The 21,392-nt window shown below is 40.7% G+C and overlaps 1 protein-coding gene across 3 annotated transcripts in view; it reads right to left on the reverse strand.

Moving 5' to 3' along the window:
• BRD7 (bromodomain containing 7) overlaps positions 1-21,141 on the reverse strand; it is a 37,923-nt gene extending 16,782 nt beyond the window's left edge. For 2 of the 3 annotated variants that reach the window (XM_058707819.1, XM_058707818.1), the window contains exons 1-6: positions 20,842-21,141; positions 20,142-20,350; positions 7,555-7,684; positions 7,152-7,209; positions 4,547-4,691; positions 926-1,036 (exon numbers count right to left, since the gene is read on the reverse strand). In XM_058707819.1, the coding sequence (XP_058563802.1) occupies positions 926-1,036; positions 4,547-4,691; positions 7,152-7,209; positions 7,555-7,684; positions 20,142-20,350; positions 20,842-20,890 (702 nt within the window). In that variant the 5' untranslated portion in view covers positions 20,891-21,141. The remainder of the gene's footprint in view (positions 1-925; positions 1,037-4,546; positions 4,692-7,151; positions 7,210-7,554; positions 7,685-20,141; positions 20,351-20,841) is intronic. The other variant, XM_058707820.1, reaches the window with a different exon arrangement.
• Between the last annotated feature and the right edge of the window lie 251 nt (positions 21,142-21,392).

A 21,392-nucleotide genomic window follows, 5' to 3' on the forward strand; every position in this document is an offset into this window, starting at 1 on the left:
TAATGCTAGCAATCATCTTGGGAGATCACTCTTGAAACCTTCTTCTCCACACACGAGAACACTGGAGGCCCAGCGTGGTTAATGCCTTGCCTGAGGTCCACAAGTTCAAAGAACTCCAACTTCCTGCCATGGTAAGGTGCCAGGATCATTTGTTAGTTTCCCACCCTACTCAGAGCTGAGTAAAACCTCAAAGAACACGACTTATCTCGTGAGCTCTCCTTTTCTCCCAGCAGGTGCACAGCAATCACCTCAATTTACCCCAAGGCCTTTCCTCAAACTGTAGCTCTGAGGCAGCCCGTGTCATTTTCTGCCACTAACCTGTTTTGAACACACGGTCATGTTTATGTGCTCTCATGAAGCTTGATGATGAAGTAAGTGTCTGTGCATGTGCACATGTTCCTCCCACCTTGACCACCTTATTATGTAGCAGTTGTGGTCTTTCAAGGCACAGTGCTCCTGTGGGGAGGTGGCAACCAGCAAGTTACTGCTCGTTGAAATTTTATTTCTTTCTACTGCAAGGAGTTCCTGTGCCTCACCAAAGCATCAGGGTCCATCTGTACAAAGGGAAGTAGACAGCTTTTCTCCTAAAAGCTCTCATAATTCATCTAATCAATCTTACCCTGGAATTCAGGGTGATGTTTCTTTCATAGCAAATATAAATCTATCTGGTGACTACCAATTCAATAGCCTCTAAATAAATAATTAGTAGTGAATGCCAGTATTTATTTGCATCAATTCCAAATGAGAACTTTCCTGCTTTAATTTTCTTCTTTATGTGAAAACTTTTTTCCTTTAGTATTTCCTACTTTAATAAAATCTGCCTGTAAAACTAGTACTGTACTGGACTGGATCTCTATCAACTCTAACCAAAAAACAAAGGTATATAGATTTTATGTTATTATTTATGACAAAGAATTTCCTTTACCTGGCTAAGAATTTTCATCCCTGAGTGCAATAGCTTCTTTGCAGCTTTATAATAAATGGTCTCGGGTTTGTTGTAAATCATAGCATTAGTACACATTAGTTTGAAGTTATCCTGGAGAGAGAATATTAAGAAGAAAAATGCATTTAAAACAAAACAAAGCATCCTCCTGTCTGTTTGAAATCATATAGGTCTTTGAAAAATTAAAAAAGATAAAACCGACAAAAAACCTTTCTTTACTCTTTACAACATTAGTAACAATTTACTAAGTTTTAAGATTCACTAACAAATACTGCTAAATTAAATATTATACATTTCTTTCTAAATTCTTAGACATTTTGTAATTAATTACATGAACCTTTAGATCCCAAGATTAAATTTTTATTTATTTATTTATTTTAGAAAAAGGGAGCAAGTGAGTGAACATGAGAGCCAAGGAGTGGGGCAGAAAGAGAATCTTAAGCAGGCCTCACGCTCTGTGCAGTGCCTGATGAGGGCCTTGATCCCACAACCCTAGGATCATGACCTGAGCCCAAATCAAGAGTTGGATGCTCAACTGACTGAACCACCCAGGTGGCCCCCAAGATGAAATTTTTAAATGGGTTTCTTCACTATAATCTAACTACACAGAAAAAGAGTTAGAAGAAAATACTTCCATTTAATAGAATAATCTTAACTGAGTTCATGTAATTAAAAAATACTACTCTTAGTTTTAAAACAAACATCGCAAGTTTCCGTTTATGAATTAAAGAATTTCAAATCCTGATGAAAACTGGGACAGGGCTAAATTATCACAATATTTCTTAGAAATTCAAATTAACTGATCAAAAACACTAACACATTTACACTAATGTTAATATGTGGGTACTATCGTAAGCTAAACAGAACTTGCAGAATGCTGCAAAACCATGCCGACGTGCCACAAACCATACAATCTCGAGGAGCTGAAACATGTAACTAGAATAGCCAAATTATCAAAACTGTACTTTTGGGTTAAATTTCAAAGTACCTACATGTGCTGGAGAGCTCAATTCCACTGCATGTTTTCATGGTCAAGTAATTTTTTACTTTGTATAAATGTGGCAGTGATTATACCAAGGCCTTACTGAGTTAAAATGGTAAAAACCCAACAAAAAAGAATCCCTCTAAACAAACTCTCTTCCTCTAAATTCAAACCAAATATTCAAATCTCACTAATTTAATAACTAGTGATGACAGCTTAGAATCCTTACAGGGGATAAAAACAGGTAGATTTAGTATTATTTGAAAGCATGTGAGAAGACAGACTCAAGGGTCCCAAGAAATTTGGTGTTAAATTTAAACTGGATTTAAATTGGATCCTCAGTGTCTGGCCAAGTCTCTAATCAGTTCAGAATTTTGCTACATCCCAGATCTTTAAGAATGTGATGAAAGCCATGGATCCATTCCTCAAGCATGTATATGCACACCAAGTTGAACACTCAATTGTTCATGTCATTTTAGTAGGTTCCCCTTAAAGGCTTATCTGTGGCTTCTATCCGGGGGACGCCAGGTTAAGGACCCTTGTTACAGATAGTAGGAAAAGCTTCTATTCCATTAAGAATCATTAAATATAGGGAGTGCCTGGGTGGTAAGCACCCGACTTTGGCTCAGGTCATGATCTCACAGCTCATGGATTCAAGCCCCACATTGGGCTCTGTGCTAACAGCTTGGAGCCTGAGGCCTGCTTTGGATTCTGTGTCTCCCTCTCTCTCTCTCTCTGCTCCTCCCCTGCTTGTGCTCTGTCTCTTTCTCAAAAATAAATAAACATTAAAAAAACAAAGAATTACTAAATATATATTTTGGGAAACAAGGCAAGTGAGGGAGGACATCAGATGGCTATTACTTATACTAAATGACCACTGGGCCTATAACTGGCAAGAGAGTACTGGATCTGATAAGGCATTTGTAGATTCCATGAATCTTAACTGTCATGTGCTAGGCTTTATTGGACTTTGGGGTAATGGCACTTGGTCATTCAAAAAGCTGAATGACCTTTCTGCATACTTTCCATATAATTACAAAAAAAATAAAAAACCCAACTTGAACAGCCTAATGAGCTGAATAAGCTAATTAATATTACATTGGACTACTGGATTTTTCCCCAAAAGAAAACATACTCATGTAGAAAACTCTAAAACGTTGAAAACATTAGTTCATTCCACTTATGACAAATCTTAATCATTTGTGCAAAAACACTTAGGGGGCCCATTTCTATGGTCTCCTGTCATCGTAAGAGAAAGATCAGAAGAAAACTATTCACAAAAAGAAAAAAAAAAACCTGTGAAATTTTTTCCCATTAAGCAATAAGAAGGTCAGAAATATGCTGAAATAAACTGTTCTAGTCTAATTTTCACCAGATGAAAAGTTGGGAAAGCTTCCATTTCTCTGAACGTAATTCAGTTTTTTCAGAGTAAGTGGAATGTTATCTATGTAGTCAAATGGATAGCAAAGATAGAATTAAATGCTGGTTTTATTCATAAATCTCAACTGATACGTGGATGAAAAAAGGAAAAGGTAAAGATAATCTGTAACTGACTAGAGTCTAGTATTTAGATCAGATGAATACTACAACGTTCATGCAGAAAAAATAAAGGCAAAATAGATATTATCTAAACCAGTTAAGTTTGTGGTGGTCTGACACAGAAAATTTCAAAAACCATGTGGTTCCTTCTCTTTGAGGATCAAAATGAAAAATTTACCATTGAAATCAACATATACCAAGGCTATTTAAAGATGGAAAACACTCCCATTGTAACATGAGACACACACATCATCCTGGTGGCTTATAGCTTCTTTATTTTTATTTTTTTTTAAGTTTATTTACATATTTCGAGAGTGAGCAAGTGAAGAGCAGAGAGGGAAAGAAGAAAAGAGAGAGAATACCAAGCAGGCTCCTTGCTGTCAGCACAGAGACTGATGTGGGGCTTGAACCCACGAACCATGAGATCATGACCCGAGACAAAATCAAGAGTCGGAAGCTTACGAACTGAATCATCCAGGCGCCCCTTCACTTTTAAAGTTTTTAATCTCCTTTTTCTCTTTTGAAGAAAATATGCTCAATAAGTCTAGCCAAACTGAACTCAGAAAGCAACTGACTTTCATCAAACTAGAACATGTAATTAAACTTTTGTTGACTGTTTTCTGGACAGGCCAACTTATCCTCTATTTGAGAGACATGACTAGAAACAGAAAAGGAAACTACTCTGCCAAAAATTTAAGTATCAATTTTATCTGCACTAGTCTGAAATTAAAAATCAGATACTTTTTCATTTTAAAGGTTGAGAATATATATTGTAGAACATATGAAATTCAAAATTTTTTCTAAAAATGTCCCAAAATAATAAAAGATAGCAGATGGCTTAGTCTGCCTGGTTGCCTATCAACAAGCTCTGAGACAAAAAAAATACAAAGATTTTGGATATTAAAGTAAACTTAATTCTCTGCAAAATAAAAGGTCAATTAGAAAGTTTCCTAATACCAAACATGTAGATTTCTACCAAGATTTTGTACATACAGTATCCAAGACTCTCAACTGAACAGACATGTTACTTTGTATCCTAAGTTCATCTATTTTCCAATCACGACATAAATAACTACAGTTACCTTCAGTTCTTCTATGGACTGGTAATCATTGTTCTTAATCTTTTCTTTCATGGTGCTAAAATCCATTGGATGCTTAATGATCATGGAGTAGCCGGGAGCAATAAAATCAGTCACAGGAAATGAAAAGAAAGCACTTGGGTCTTTTCTGTGAAAATACGCAAAGAGCAATCTTATTTCTACTACAAACAAATCGACTGGTCTAGGAGAAGTCACAGGAAAACTTTCAGATGTAAAAAGAATGTGTAGTATGCTAACATACTTTTCACTGAAAAGTGAAAGAATGATTTCAAAGACTAACAACTAATAACAAGGTGAAGATGTTTTACACACTAGTTGTACCTTTAAGACAGAATCTTTTAAGATATACATATCTAATTAGTTGGTAGCACCTCCCACATAGGGAAAAATGAAACAAAATAAAAAATCTAGACTAACTGACCAGTGTCTTGGCCTCTGGGACGTAAACCCTATGTACTTTTATCAACCATAGGGGAAAAAGCAGAAATAGTGACTATAAATGCACATCTGCAATCTTCCATGCTGATTTATAACTATAAGCTTGGACTCTTGGGGGGCCACAGGATTAATACATCTATGTAAAATATGTATATTTTCTTAATCAATGGATCCAACTTCTATTTCATCTACAGGGGAGAACTCAAAAACCTGATACTAAAAAGGTCCTCAAATTACCCCCAAACTTAAGAACCAGTACTTTCTATCACAGGTTTTCAATTCTGGCTGTGCATCAGAACCAATAGAGGAGCCTTAAAAAAAAAAAAAAAATTCTAGTTGGGGGGTAGGGAGGGGAGGAGGAGGCTCAGCCTAGACCCACGACATCAGAATCTTTTGGGAAGGAGGGCTGGTGCAGACATTGGTACTTGTATGATTGGGTATTCCTATTAGTGTTGGAATATTTGGCATTGGTAACTCCAGTAGTGACAGGGTTGAGAACCATTGCTCTACAATTAGGTCATTAGACTGATTTTTTTTTCCTCTGGCAATTTGGCATACCAAAGTTTTCATACTGCAAATACTTATATTAATAAAAATGGTTTAAAAAATAATAAAAGCAACTTTTAATATGTATTTACCACATGCAGACCAAGTACTTGATTTATTTTATATGTAATCTTTATAAAAGCCACACAGGTGGTGGTATTCTCAGTTAGAAATGAGAAAACTAAGGCTCAGAGGGCAAATCATTTGTTCTAGATCATAAATGTGATAAAAGATAGAGTTGGAATATAACCTTAGATATTTGTTCTTCTCTAGCAGGATGCCTAAGCAATGAGATTAAAAAATAAAGAATAAGCAAAAATACTCAGTCTGGAACTGCTACATACAACTGTGTGCTGTCCACAGTAGTTACTATGAATAACAACACTAATCATCTCTGGAGGACCTCTTCAGAGCAAATTACCTACACCCCCTAAAATCAGTCATTTTAATATGGTCCTAATCAATTACATTATTTACCAGCATTTGTGCTGAGTCTTAAGGATAATGGATCTCTAAAGACTATTCAAAAAATGCGGCTCTGGGTTCTAATTCCCAAAGTGTTCTGAGAAATGTGAATATCCTTGGACTAAGAGAGACCTTGTTAAGTAGAATTCTTTTAAGGTAACATCATTGGCCTACATCCTGATCATGTCATAAGAAGAAAAATTTAAAAGGCAACCCCAACACTTCATAGTCGAGCATTACAATAGAGTTGGAATACCTAATGCTTACCTGTTCATATTTTTGGGACAAACAGTGAATGACTTATTCAAGTGTAAAGACTTGAGATATAATTTTCTCAATTACTCTGTAACACCAAAAAGGGAGTGAGGCCACTAACTTCTGATCTTAACTGCAAAGCTGAACAGGTGTTGAATACAGATAGCACTAGAGGCTTTCACTTACAAAATGATTTATAATGTTCTGGGGTTGACACAGAAGTATAACACAGTGAGAAGAAAATTCAGTATTTAGAATGCATGGCCTATACCCACGAATCCTCTGCAAATAATATAAATGTCTTTGGGTTGAAAACTCAAATTCTGAGTAAAGAAAAGTAGCAAAAATAAGTATTTTAATGAAGACTGAGTTATTCTTTTCCTCTTTAAGAACTTAACATTGGTTTAATCTAGATACTGAATTTTTTAGAACAAAATTTTGCATTAAAGAGAGGGCCACAAATCCTTCTTAGTTTCTTCTCCCAGACTTAATTATTGTTGAATATTCACAGCATGATAAGCATTAAACAAATATACAGAAGGTATTTTCATTTATTAGCAAAGTGAAAATATCTGTATTATTTATTCCTGGTTTAAAACTTCAACATCAGAAGTTAGTTTAAAGAGAAATTTGCCATTAAGAATATTATGTAACACTCTTCAGGTTGCCAGTTAAAACAAACCAAAGGAGAACATTTAAAAGTCAGCTTCTTAAAGTACTTTCTATTGCCAGGCAAAATATTTATCATCCACTTTAAAATCAAGTACATTTGGATTTAGGCCATAAAAATGTGGCTTTAAATAATCAAAAATAGAGAAGTGGTTTGGATCCTATATTTCTCATTTTAATTTCCAAGTTAAAAAATATTGGAAAGAACATTTACCTCTGTAATTGTCTCATCAGTTGATTCAAAGCTTCTTGAAGGGGTGTCTGTTCTACTTCTAAAGTAAAGGAGATAGGAAAAGAGTGTTTTCAAAAGGAAGATTCTAAAGAGTATTGTTTAGCTGATTTCTTTCCACATGACTTACCTCATACTCATCATTAAATGTCTCATACAGAAATTTCATTTATCTTACAAATATATTGAAGTACTAGAGTATCAATTCAAAATGGAAGCTACTTTAAAGCTCTTATGCAGTGACAGAAAATAGAAAACTTAAAAAAAAAAAAATCAATTATACAGCTTTTAATCTTAAAAGCTAAAACCCAGTCACCTTCCCGGGCTACAACCCTTAAAATAATTTCAGCTTCCTCATTCAAGTAAGTTAATTCAGACTTATTCCAACCTTCTTGTTTGGCTAAAGAGCTTGTGAGAGGCTTCTCAGGAGGCAAGTCTAATCTTACAGGGGCCTGGCACTGGAGATCTTTCTCTGTCTCATTCTCCACACGGTCCCGATCTCGCTTCTTTTTATCCTCCTAAATGGAACAAAGGGAAACAATTTAGAAATACTTCAGAATTAATACCTTTAAAACAAATAATTTCAGTGAAAACAAAAACAAGACACTACTTAAAAGAAAATAGATTTTTAATAATGAAATCTTAATGTATTTTATTGCCATCTACTGGAAAAGGAGAGAATAACAGCTGGGGGGGGAGGGTAGTGCTTCTATATCCCAGAAATAATCAATTAGAAAAATAATACTATTCACAAAAGAAAACATACCTAGGAATAAATCTAATAAAAGATGTCCAATACCTTTTGGGAAAAATTATGAAACATTACTGAGAGGTCACTGTGGAAGACCTGAATAAAGGAGATATACCATGTTCATGAATTGATAGTCAATTCTCTCCCAAGTAATCTACAAATAAAATGTTATGATGGGGTGCCTGGGTGGCTCAGTCAGTTAAGCGACTGACTCTTAATTTCGGCTCAGGTCATGATCTCAGAATTCGTGGGATCAGGTTCTGCAATGGGCTCTGCACTGACAGTGCAAAGCCTGCCTGGGATTCTCCCTCTCCCTTTCTCTCTCTGCCCCTCCCCTGCCTGTGCACTCGCTCTCTCTCTCAACATTTAAAAATAAATAAATAAAATGTTATGTCAATCAAAATTGTAAGACAGAATTTCATGAAATTTGACAAGCCAATCATAAAATTTATCTTGAAGAGTGAATCATCAAGAATAATCCACACAGTTTTGAAAAAAGTCACAATAAAATGTGTTTTACCAGATAGTATTTGTAATACTAACTGGGGCAAACAGACCAATAGAGCAGATTACAGAGCACAGAAACAGACTCGTGCACAGACAAGTCTTGGTATATCAGGGGTGGCATTATAAATCAAGGACAAAAGGGCAGTGCTGGCACAACTGGTTATCTACATGAAAAAGAAAATAAAATTAGATCTCTACCTCATATTGTACAGAAAAGGAAATTCCACACAGATTAAAGACTTAAATGTACAAAGCAAAGCTTTAAAATTTCAGATAAAAGTAAAGGATCTTTATGACCCAAGAGTAGAGAAGATTAGCTATCGACTGAGATAAAGTACTTGAAACATAGAAAACTCAAGAGTATTAACAAAAACTGTGCAAAGGGCATTTATTCAGGTAAAAAGGCAGATAACCCAATAGAAAATGAGTAAAGGATATCACAGGTAATTCCCAGAAACCTGAAATATCAAAAAACATGCCAACTAACTCAAGCTGCCTAGAACTCTGGGGATTATAAATGTTTGAAACTTCAAGGCATTTCCTAGCTCTCCACGTGACAAAAAATAAAATGCCTGAAAATGTCAAGTTTTGATGAAAACAGAGAAATAGGGCTCTCACACCTTGCAGATGTGTAGGTAAATAAGTACAACCATTAGGAGAACAATTAATATTTTAAGGCTGAAGATGCCTTTACCCTACTTCTCAGCTTTTCTACTCCTGGGCATATACCCTAGAGAAACTTCTCTACATGGAAGGCAGGTATAAGAATATTTACTGCCACATTCTGAAATAGTAAAAAATTATGAACAATCCAATGCCTACTAAAAGGAAAATGGATTAATAAATTAGGACATTTACACAGCAGGTAAAATTTATAAGCTAAAGTTACACTGTATCAAGATGTAGAGTGTTCAGAACTATAATTTCTAGAGATAAAAGTTGAGAATACTGTTACAATATTGGTTTTGTAGTTTGAAAATGTGTAAGTGTATATTATTTACAGATGTATGTGGAAGTGGTAAAATTACAAAAACAAGTATGCAACTGATACACAGGACGCTCACAATAATGGTGGTCTCCAGGGCAGAGAGAGAGGAGACAGAGGGAGAGGAATGGGATTCTGGAAGAATACACAGAAAGCTTCATCTGTATCTATATTCTAATTTCTTTCTTTCTTTCTTTCTTTCTTTCTTTCTTTCTTTCTTTCTTTCTTTCTTTCTTTCTTTCTTTCTTTCTCTCTCTCTCTCTCTCTCTCTCTCTCTCTCTTCCTCTCTTTCCCTTTCTTTCTCTCTCCCTTTCTTTTTCCCTCTCTCTCTCCACTTCCTTCTTTCTTTCTTTCTTTCTTTCTTTCTTTCTTTCTTTCTTTCTTTCTTTCTTTCTTTCTTTCTTTCTTTTTCTCCTTTTCTTTCTTTCAGTATTTATTTGGAGAGAAAGACAGAGCAGGTGAACAGGGGAAGGCGGAGAGAGGGGGAGGGAGAATCCCAAGCAGGCCCTGTGCTGTCAGCAGGGCTCCATCCCATGGCCCTGGGATCATGACCTGAGCCAAAATCAAGAGTCAGATGCTCAACCGACTGAGCCACCCAGGTGCCCCTATTTCTTTACAAAAACAAACAAAAAGCCAAAGCCAAAAACCAAAAAATCAAGTAAAAGGTAAAAAAAAGCTAAAGCTGGATGGTTGGTATCCAGGTGCTAGTTTTATTATTGTGTTTTCTTTTTTTTTAAATTAAATTTTTACTAAAATTGTCTAAAAATGTCTATTTTATGCCTTTGAGAATCAAGCTTCTCAATAGGATCTTATCGACTCCAAAACTATTTTCTTGGCTTATGTCCTAATTTATTGTCCTAGTATCCAGAGCAGTGGTTCTCAAAGTGTGCTCCCTGACCAGCACCATCAGCATTATCTGGGAAGTTGCCAGAAGTGCCAATTCTGAGTGCCCATTATGGATCTCAAGCTTCAGTGTACAGCAGAATCATCTGAAGGTCTTGTTAAAACACTAATGTCTTGGCCCTGTTTCCGGGATTACCCATCCAGTAGGTCTAAGGCAGAGCCTATGAGTCTGCATTAATAACAAGTTTCCAGGCCTTGTGGGTGTTGCTGCTATAGGAATCACACTTTCAGGATCACGGATACAGAGCTTTCTATTCTCAGGGTCCAAAGCGTCTAATACAGAATATATGACTGGTTTAAAGGCTCCAGAGAAAAATGCTATGTAAACTGTACTCATAGTGCTCTTGATCTCTGTCATCATCAAGTTGATTGGTGTCTATTTTTATGACTTCATGCCATACTCTAGAGCAGCAAATTTTGATTCTGGAAAGTTTTGTGGGTTTTTTGCCATCAATCAGAACAACTGGCATCAATCTTTTGTAGGCTGGAAAATTTCCTTCTGTTCAATGGAAAAAGACCCCCTAGAGACACAGATTCCTTCCTATGAAATGTAAATTGTGAAGTGAGGACAGTTGCAAGGCAATAAGCACTCTCCTAGGTGGAAAGAACCAGGGCTATAGTGCCAGGAATCTAGAGCAGGAGTTGGCAAACTTTTTTTGGTAGATGGCCAGACAGCATATAATTGAGCTGTGTGGTCCTAAGGTCCCAACTACTAACCTTTGCTGTTGTGGCATGAAAGCAGCCCTACCCAATACATAAATGAATGGGTGTGGCCGTATTCCAACAAAACTTTATTTATAAACCCAGGTGCACTGGCCATGGTTTGCTGACCCATGGTCTATGGGCTCAAGTTCTAGCCCCAGCCTCATCCTTAACACACAGTGACCTTCTTAAGCAATTCACTTATTCTCGTCAGGCCTCTCATCAGCCACAAGATAGAGATTTAACTGTTGATTTTATCTATCTTAGAATCAATGGAATGGTGAAATGAGGTCAAGAAATAGAAAAGTTGAAAAAGTACCAAAGGATGGTGCTACCTGGTCACTTTATCCTGTCAGCCTGGTCTACGTTAACCACCTTAATATTCAGAACGGCAAGAGAATATAACCTTCTGGGCTACAGTCCAAAAGAGAAAAAGAATACAAAAACCTATACTTGGAAAGCACCCTAAACTGCATGGATATTCAGTAACATGTTACTGCCAGACTAGGAATTAGGAGACCTGCCTTCTAGTTTACCAGAATGTGACCCTGAACAAGTTATCCCACTCACTCACTCAGTTTCACCCACAAAACAAGAGGCTTTGACCTCTACACTTCTCTCTCCACTTAAAATTCTGATTCCAACCTTCTAATTTTCTTCATGATTCAGAACATAGTTAAAGAATCTTACTGAGAACGTCCCTTACTAAAGTCTCACGGATATGTAAAACCAAAACTTAATACAGTTATGCTTAACAGTTAACGCATTTTGCCAATTACATATAGAAAACGACACAAAGATACTGGAGCCATTTAACTTTAGGTAGCCAAGGAAGAAGGGTTTACAGTTACAGTTTATAAAGAGGCTCAGATTCTGGCTTTGCCACTTATTTGCCATGAAATTATGGATAAACTATATAATTTGGGGGAGGGGACTAATTTTCTTATCTTTCAATACAATACATACCTCAGAAGCTTGTTCTGAGGATGAAATAAGACAGTATATGTGAAATTTCAGCGAAGCACTTGCCCATACTGTACATTCATTCATGCATTCAATAAAAAAATAAGGTTCTACCGTATAGATAAACACTGGTGGAGAACACACACACACACACACAGCCCTGCCCTTAGGAAGCTGACAGTGTAACAGCAGAGACACACATTAAACAACTCATTAAAAAGACCCAAACAGAATCCATGGAGAGAATAACTGTTGGGTGAATCTAATTTAGACTGGACAAGTGTGGGAAGACTTCTATGAGGAAGTAACATCTGAGCTGAGATCTGAAGGACAGAATTTAGCCAGGCTGGGGGTGGAGGTGGGTGGGTGGAAACAGCATTCCAGGCAGAGGAAATATCCTGTGCGCAAGAAGGTCCAGGCAGGAGAGAGGAACAGCGGCTATTTCTGTAACTACAAACACACTGTACTTAATTTCAGACTCTAATTTATTCACAACTCAATGGCAAGTTATTAATTTGTGAATGACACTTCTGAAGCAAATCTTTGCTCATATTATTAATATTATTAACACTCATTGCACTATAAACACATCTGCCTCCTCACTAGAGTTCCTTGTGGGCAGGGTCCCATGTCATTTTTAGTGCTGTACCTCCAAGCTCAACAATGCCTTATGCATAATACTTGCAGAATTAATTAATTACAGGAGGCAGCATGGAATGGGAATGTGAAAGCACACAAATTAACAGCTGAAGTCCTTAGTGATAAGTACTGTCTTTCAGCTACTTTTGGAAGGGATATAGATACAGATACAGAGATTTCTAGCTATACTCAAATAATGCTCCCAATCCGCAAAACAATTTTAGAATTTAACAGGTGACTTTGAATTTAATTGAAAAATCAGTCTTACTACCTCAAAGTGACACCTCATTTTTGGCCTTAGATTGAAGACAGCATGTGCTGCCTATTTAGTCTGTACCTCTGATGCCTTCCCCCGGCTCCCCAAGGGAAAACAAGAAACAATTTCCCCTGGACTCCCAGAACATACCTTTATTCATACCTCTACTAGAATTTACCAGGCCATGAAGTTTAGCTCTCCTTTCACATCTGATTCCCCAGCCCAACTCTGAGCTCCTCCTGTAGGGCAGGAACTGTATTTTATTTACCTTCATCATTTGAGTCTAATAACAGAGTCTGGCATGTAAGAGGTGCCTGGTAAACGTCTGTTGAGTAAATAAATGAATAAACAGCCTTTCCATCAGAGGAGCAACACTACTCTTACACTCATAACAGTCTTTCTTTCTCTAGAGGTGCCTGGCCGACTCATCTGGAAGAGCGTGTGACTCGTGATCTTGGGGTTGTGGGTTTGTGCCCCATTTTGGGTGCAGAGATTACTATAAATAAGTAGGGGCATGTAGGTGGCTCATTTGGAAGCACATTTGACTCGATCTCAGGATCATGAGTTCAAGCCCCACGCTGGGTGTGGAGCCTACTTAAACAAACAAACTTTAGGGGCACCAGGCTGGCTCAGTTGGAAGAGCATGTGACTCTTGTTATGGGAATTGTAAGTTTGAGCCCCACAATGGGTACAGAAATTACTAAAAAAATAAATAAAAATAAATAATAATAAACCTTTTTTTTTTTTTTTTTAAAAAAAGAGGACAACCTCCAGAGGAAACCAGAGTGGGAGGATTTTCTGCTGGGAGATCCTGGCTTTGGCAGATGTCATACCAAACAAATCAATGAGTTGTGTTTTGACAGAATTTCCATTCTGCTTAATGATTACAGTCATCCATTTTTTCTCTCTAGTTATGAGCTACCTCATCCTCTATGCCTTAGTTAACTCAGCAGTAAAATGAGATACTAACAGCACCTACTCCACAGAGCTATTTGTAAGAATTAAAATAGTAAATGTAAAGAACTCAGAACTGTGCCTGGCATACAGTAAACGCTCGAATGTTAATTTTTTTTTTTTGGTTGTTGTTTTTTTATTTTGAGACAGAGAGACAGAGAGAGAGAGGGGGCATGTGCACATGCACGCAGGGGAAGGGCAGAGAGAGAGAAAGAAAGAGAGAAAGTGAGAGAGAATCCCAAGTGGACTCTGCACTGTCAGCACAGAGCCCAATGTGGAGCTTGAACTCATGGACTGTGAAACCATGACCTGAGCCGAGGCTGGATGCTTAACCAACTGAGCCACACAGGTGCCCCATGATTCCTTACCTGTAATCGTACAAGATGAAAAGAATATCCCTATATTACAATAATAGCTCAGAGTACATAGTTTATCCCATTGCTTGAACATGTAGTGTAACATCATTATATTCTGATTTTTCAAGACCAGCTCAAATGCAACCGCCTAAGCAAAATCTTCTGTGATTCCCCCCACCCAGCCCCAGGGACTCTCAAGAGACTCAGAACTGGAACGCCCCCTCTGTTAAGGGCACTGATTTTAATTTTCCACGTACTGTGAAGGGTGTGGAGGTCAGGGTCCATTTTAACAACTCTTTCACACTACAGACCTATTTAAGGGGCAGGGTTTGAGTTCCTGTTCTGGCACTGATTATGCAACTTTGAGCAAGTGACTAAGTTCTCTGAGCCTTAAGTTTTCTCATCTGTAAAAGAGAAGACAGGATGATCTGGCACTTCTACTTTTGGATATATATCCAAAAGAACTGAAAGCAAGTTCTCAAAGAGATACTTACATACTTGGGTTAACAACAGCATTATTTATAATAGCCAAGAAATAGAAGCAAACCAAAAATCCACTGACATTTAAAAATTTTTAATTTGAGAGAGAGAGCATGCAAGCGGGGTGGCGGGGAGACAGGGAGAGGGAGGGAGGGGGGAGGAAAGAGGGGGGAGGGAGGGGGGATAGGGAGGGAGGGGGAGGGAGGGAGAGGGAGGGAGAGGGAGAAGGAGAGGGAGAGAGGGGGAGAGAGAGAGAGATAGAGAGAGAGAGAATCTTAAGCAGGCTCCACACTCAGTGCAGAGCCCCACGCAGGGCTCAGCCCCACGACCCTGGGATCAAGACCTGAGCTGAAATCAAGGGTCAGATGCTCCACCAACTGAGCCACCCAGGCATCCCACAGAATTTTACTTATTGCCCGTCAGTTTTACTTCATTGTCCTCTCATGCTTACATTACTAGACCAAATGATAGGAGCATTTATTCATCAGCTGTTATTTTATTTATTTAAAGCTTATTTATCTTGAGAGAGGGAGAGACAGTGTGTGTATGCATGAGAGGGGGAAAGGCAGAGAGGGAGGGAGGGAAGGAGAATCCCAAGCAGACTCCACACTGTCAGTGAGGGGCTCGAACTCACAAACTGGGAGATCATGAACTTAGCTGAAATTAAGAGTTAGATGCTTAACTGACTGAGCCAGGTGCCTTATATATTTTTTATATGATGTGGAAATTGGAAATAAAGGACTTGCAAATGTAAAGCTGAATCTTTAGGAAATACATTAAGAGTTATGCCAGCACACAAATTCTTTGCCAATCACTCAGCATTCGAATGCTCAGGGGGGAGAAACTAGCCAACACACTTTCAGAGGGGTGGTATCTAGATCATGGCCTGATTAAAACAAAGGGATGTTGTACTTGTAATGTTCTGGCTGGTATTAAATGCCACTATGCTACACAGAGAAATACTATCGATCGTAACTGCTTGGCCATTTTAAACTAATATAACCAGGGCCTTTCCTACTCAAGAGAAGAAACTCATTTAACTCCAACACTTTTGAAAAATTATAGGGTTTTATGTTGTAAGTGTGTGTGCTTCCCCCAAACTTTACCTTTTCCTTTTCTTCCCTAAGTAACAGATTCCCGATCTTTTTTAGGGTACAAAGCCCCACCTCCTTCTCCAACTAAAAGACATTTCCCAGCCTCCCTAGCAGCTAGGGTGGCCATGTGGTTAAGTTGTAGCTGATGAAACACAAGCAGAAGTTATGTATGCCTTTCAGAAAAACGCTTTAAAATGGCAAGTTTTATCCTTTCCCTGCATCCTTCCTTCTTCCTGCCACATAGAATGGCCAAAAGAATCACCAGTCCCTTAGAACCACACACACCCCAGCCCCTTCCAGGCCCATGTCTGTTACACAGCTGCTTCTCCCCAAGAAAAGACCAGAGGCAACTGCTGTTCCTAAAATTCCCTAGAGATCCAGCACGTAGCTCAGAGAGGAGCATCCGGAAGTCTCCCTTCCTAGACAACACTAGTAAAAGAACCCCCTCCCCCATCCCTGGTCTGACCTGCAAAGAAGGGATGGCCCAAACAGCCTCTACAGAACCAATGACACCCCAGAGAATCTGGAATGTCCCACGGTCTCTGAGTCCTGGGGAAACGGGACCTTGGGCAAATTCACTTCACTTCTGAGTTTCCACATTACCTTTTATAAAACGGAAACCAACCTACTTGTCCTATTCTGCAGGGTGTTACGTCCAAGTAAGACTACGGATGCAAAAGCATCTTAATTTACAAGGTAATCGAAATATAATGAAGGCTAATGACATTTCGAGCCACAGTCAAGAAAGGGCAGAGTGGCTGGAACACAGGGGGAGAATTCCAGGAACTTATCCTGAAGATATCCTTACAAAAGTATACAAAGATTTGTGTACACGAGGCTCAATGAAGCTTTACTTGTAACATTTAAATGTAGCATCAAATAAAATATGGTACATCAATATAACAAAATACTACGCAGTTAATAAAAGGAATGAGACAATTGATAAAAGAAGAAATGAAGAACACGAGTGTATCAGCTGGCATTATGGTGCCAGAACTAAAATCAGAAGTGGTTAAAAGGGGTGACCTCAACTTCCAGTTAAATGAGATGAACTACAGACGAGATGACAGGGGATGAAAGATACCCACACATTTGGGAGATGAAAGGCAAGTGTAGGAGCGTGCAGATCACAGAAAGCAAGAGACCTCCCGCATGCAGAAGTGGACAGCTAGAGAAAAGTTCAAACCTGAGAAACCTGGAAAAGCTCACACTTGGAGACATAAGGAACCAGAGTCTCCAGACAGCATACCAGCCAGAAGTGGGGAGAGATGCTGGACTGAATGCAGAGCACTGGGTGGTAGGACCTTCAGTCCCCTTCCCTGGCTGGCCCCCAAAATACCAGCAGCCAGGTAAAATCCTTGTCCAAGAAGGGACTTTTCTCTGGAGAACAGACATTTGCGGGTTCCCCAATGGAATGATCAGGTCTTTGTTTAGTGACTCTAGAGCTAGAAAACTAAATACAAAGTATCTATTCATACTTTAATTAAGTACTTTAATTAAAGTATTTATTAATCAGCCCTTTTGTGCTTCACACTGAAATACAGACTAGGAAGGCGCAACAGGTATCTAAGGGATGCCGTTAACATAAAAGGAGGAGACCAAGAAAATAAACTGAAGAACTGGAGATACAAAGCAAGGAGCAAAAGAAAACTTTAAAGGAAAAAAAAATATCCTCAGAGAAAAAAAAGAAGATACTGCATGGAAAAATAAGAACAGGGTGCTATAAAAACAAGGACAACTAGGGGTGCTGGCGTGGCTCAGTTGGTTAAGTGTTGGGACTTCAGTTCAGGTCATAATGTCATGGTTCATGAGTTCGAGCCCCACACGGGGCTTGCTGCTGTCCGCGCAGAGCCCACCTCAGATCCTCTGTTCCCCTCTCTCTCTGCCCCTCCCTCCGCTCACACTTGCTCTCTCAAAAATGAATAAACATTTATTATTTTTAAAAAAAGGACAACTAGAGAACAAGATGCTTTTATTTTTTTTTTAATTTTTTTTTTGACGTTTATTTATTTTTGAGACAGAGAGAGACAGAGCATGAACAGGGGAGGGTCAGAGAGAGGGAAACACAGAATCCGAAACAGGCTCCAGGCTCCGAGCGGTCAGCACAGAGCCCGACGCGGGGCTCGAACTCACAGACCGCGAGATCATGACCTGAGCCGAAGTCGGCCGCTCAACCGACCGAGCCACCCAGGCGCCCCAAGAACAAGATGCTTTTAAAATTCTAGGACACAATAATTCTCAATCTGGCATTCCATGCGGAGTCAAACCATCCATCTATATGAGACTATAGGATGTAGAATAAAGATATTCAAACACATAAGGACTTCCAAAACCTACCTCCTATGAATGGTTTCCTAGGAATTTCCTAGAGTTAAGAATCCACCACAATAAGGGAGAAAATCAAGAAGACATGGGATCCAGGAAAGAAGCAAAGGAGGATCCCAGAAGGCCTAGAAGACTCAACCAGACTAGACAGAGCAGGAGGGCACAGAGGGCTCCAAGATAGAGGTCTCAAGAAAAGGAGAACTGTTTGACCATGTGAAAAACAGAAATCAGACGGGTTTCATAAATCTGTCAGTTTGGGAAGATTTGGTACACAATAACCAAACAAATGAAAGCAATTAACAAGAGACCAAGTTCGGCTCTATATTTGCTATACTTGTCACCAGTGAAAAACAATTAAACACTGAATACTGATTTAACCAACAACTGTGATACATCCACGCTGGAAGAATGGAGGGAGGGAAATCGGGGGTGTGAAGCGGTACTGGACTGCTGACTTAAGTTCTCACCTTCTGTAACTTACCAGTAAAAGATGTACTGATAAGTCAGGAAATAACATAAACTATAAAAAAGGACACAAATACCCAAAGGAAAAAAACTAAAACATTTTGGAAGTAAAACTCTCCACTGGAGCAGGGGACTGCTTTTGTGTAAAAGCTCTGAAGTACTCTTGACTTTTAAAAACTATGTTCATTGGGGCGCCTGGGGGGCTCAGTCAATTAAGCGTCGACTTCGGCTCAGGTCACGATCTCACGGTCTGTGGGTTCAGGCCTGGCGTCAGGCTCTGTGTTGACAGCTCAGAGCCTGGAGCCTGCTTCAGATTCTGTGTCTCCCTCTCTCTCTCAAAAATAAATGAACATTAAAAAAAAAATTAAAAACTATGTTCACAAACTACTTTACAAGTAAGAAAAAAAACCCAGCTTGTTACTTTTTTTAAATAATTTTTTTGAATGTTTATTTTTGAGAGAGAGACAGAGACAGAGTGCAAGCGGGGGAGGGGCAGAGAGCGAGGGAGACACAGAATTGGAAGCCGGCTCCAGGCTCTGAGCCCAACGAGGGGCTCGAACTCACAAGCTGCTGCCTGAGTCAGACGCCTGACTGAGACACCCAGGTGCCCTCCAACTGGTTATCTCTAGTGGGAGGGACTGTATGAGGGACTAGGGTGAGGAAAAATTTCCTCCTTTTTGTTCACTCTGTATTGTTTGAATTTCTTAAAAAAAAAAATCACATGCACATAATAGTTTTTATAACTTAGCAAAAGAAAACATTATATAGTTCTATATATTGTCACAATCCAGCCAAAGGCAATTAAGAACTGAGGCAGAAAATAACGGATTTAGGAAATTCTAAACAGAGGGTCTCTAAGATTTAGTGACTTATCAAGGTATTTAATCACATGGAATAGAACACTTCTGTTATGTATATACACATAAAGGTTATAAAACTAATTTATGGAAATCTATCTTCAAGGTACAGTAACTGATTTAATAAACCACTCAGTGACAGGTTAAATCTGGGAAGTGCAGAAGTCTAGGCTAATTCCGGGCACGTTTGCCGAGCCTGTGAACCAAGACAGCGGCTACCTTCCCCCCACCTTCTGTGATGGTTAGGAAAATGCCAATTTTTACCACTGGCGTCATGTCCCTTAAAGGTCTCTGATCAGATTTCCTCTTCAGTGGATTCACGTTTTAAGATGAAAGCTGCTCATTATATATCTGGCATTACAGTATTGACCTCGGAGCAAAGTCTGAACCCCGACGCGTCCCGTTCGCTTTTGAAACGACTATTGTTGTTGACAAAGCTGAGGCTGCTTCGAGCACGACTTCTACTTTTCCTAGATGGGCAAATGCTCTTTGACGCGGCTCTTGAAAATCAGGACTCAGCTGTGAGTGTAACTAAGTATAAATAAATCAAGAGTTGCTGAAACTCCCAAATGATTCATGTTTCTAGGCTGCCCTGCTCTTCCTCAAAACAAGACAGCCGTAAAGGCGTTTCAGCGTCTCGCCAGACACAGAGAGAATCAAGTTAGGTTGGCAGCGGGAGGCGGGAACTCTTAAAAAGTGGCACCACCAGCAAAGCCGAAGCACCGCAGCCACGTTTACCTTTACTCGTCTCCGTTTTCTCCCCTTTTCTTCTCCTGGAACCTGCTTCTCTCCTTTCTTCCTCTTTTTCCGCTTTCTGTCCTTGTGTTTGTCATGATCGTTTTTGTCCTCGAAGAGGCTTGAGTCGTGCCCCGAGCTGCCCGTGGAGAGCTCGGTGACTTCGTTCCCTCCCACTTTGAGGACCAGCTTCAAGGGCTTCTCTACATACTCTTAAACAAAAGGACAGAGCCTCGATTACGGGCGGGACGCGCCGGCCAGCATCCACGATGCAGAGGCACCGCGGGCAGGGGGACGGGCAGGGGGAGAAGGGGGAGCCACTGCCGGGGCGGCTTTGGGCGCGCAGTGGGCGCCCCGCGAAGCACCTGTTGACTGACGGTCACTCGCCGAATGTGTGCCCCGAACGCTGCGGGCCTCTGGGGGCCGTCTCACACCTCCCAACAAGAGCCCCGCCGGGGGGGGGGGGGGGGTCAGGGGTCCCGGGTTCGAATGCCGCCCCCGCCTGGGGGGGGGGGGGGTCTGCGCGGCCTCCCGCGGGCCGCGCCCCCTTCGCGGGTCCCCGGCCTGCCCGTGGGAGGTGCGGCCCCCGGCCCGCCTCGGGAGCTCGAGGGTGGTCTCGAAGGAGCGAGAACCCGCCCCCCCCCACCCCCGCCACATACACACTCCCCAGAGCCGCCGCCCCCCACCGCGGCCAGCTCCTCACCCTCGTAGAGGTGTTTGTCCGACTTGTGCTTCTTGTGCTTCTTGCCCATGTCGGACCGGGCCCCGGTGCCCGCCCCCCGCGCCAGGCCCAGGCCGTGCGGCGCCGCTTCCGGTCCGGGCCAGGCGAGCGGAGGGCGGGAGCGGGGCCCGCGAGACCCCGCGCCCCGAGGCAGGGGGGCGGCGTGCGCCGGGCGGCGCGAGGCCCCTCACGAGAAGACTGCGCGCGAGACCCGGCCGGAGCCCGAGAGCGGCGGCGAGGCGGCGAGCGGCCGGCGTTGAGGCGGGAGAGAGGGTCCGCGGAGCGCGCAGGGTGCTGCTGGCTGCCCGTGGCGGCTCCTGGCGGCTGGAGGTGGCGCCGCAGCCCGCGCCCCGGGGGCGGGGCTGGGGGCGGGGCCGGGGGCGGGGCGGCGTCCACGGCTCAGAGTCCCCCTGCCCTCTGCTCTCTGGTCTCCCTCCCTTCCTGTCCTTTCTCTTTTTCCCTCTTTTCCCCTCTCTTCCTTCCATCTCTGTCTTTCTTCCCTCCCTCCTTTATCTCTGTTTCTCTCTCCACTT

Source organism: Neofelis nebulosa, chromosome 17 (assembly GCF_028018385.1).
Source record: "Neofelis nebulosa isolate mNeoNeb1 chromosome 17, mNeoNeb1.pri, whole genome shotgun sequence".
Lineage (NCBI taxonomy): Eukaryota > Metazoa > Chordata > Mammalia > Carnivora > Felidae > Neofelis > Neofelis nebulosa.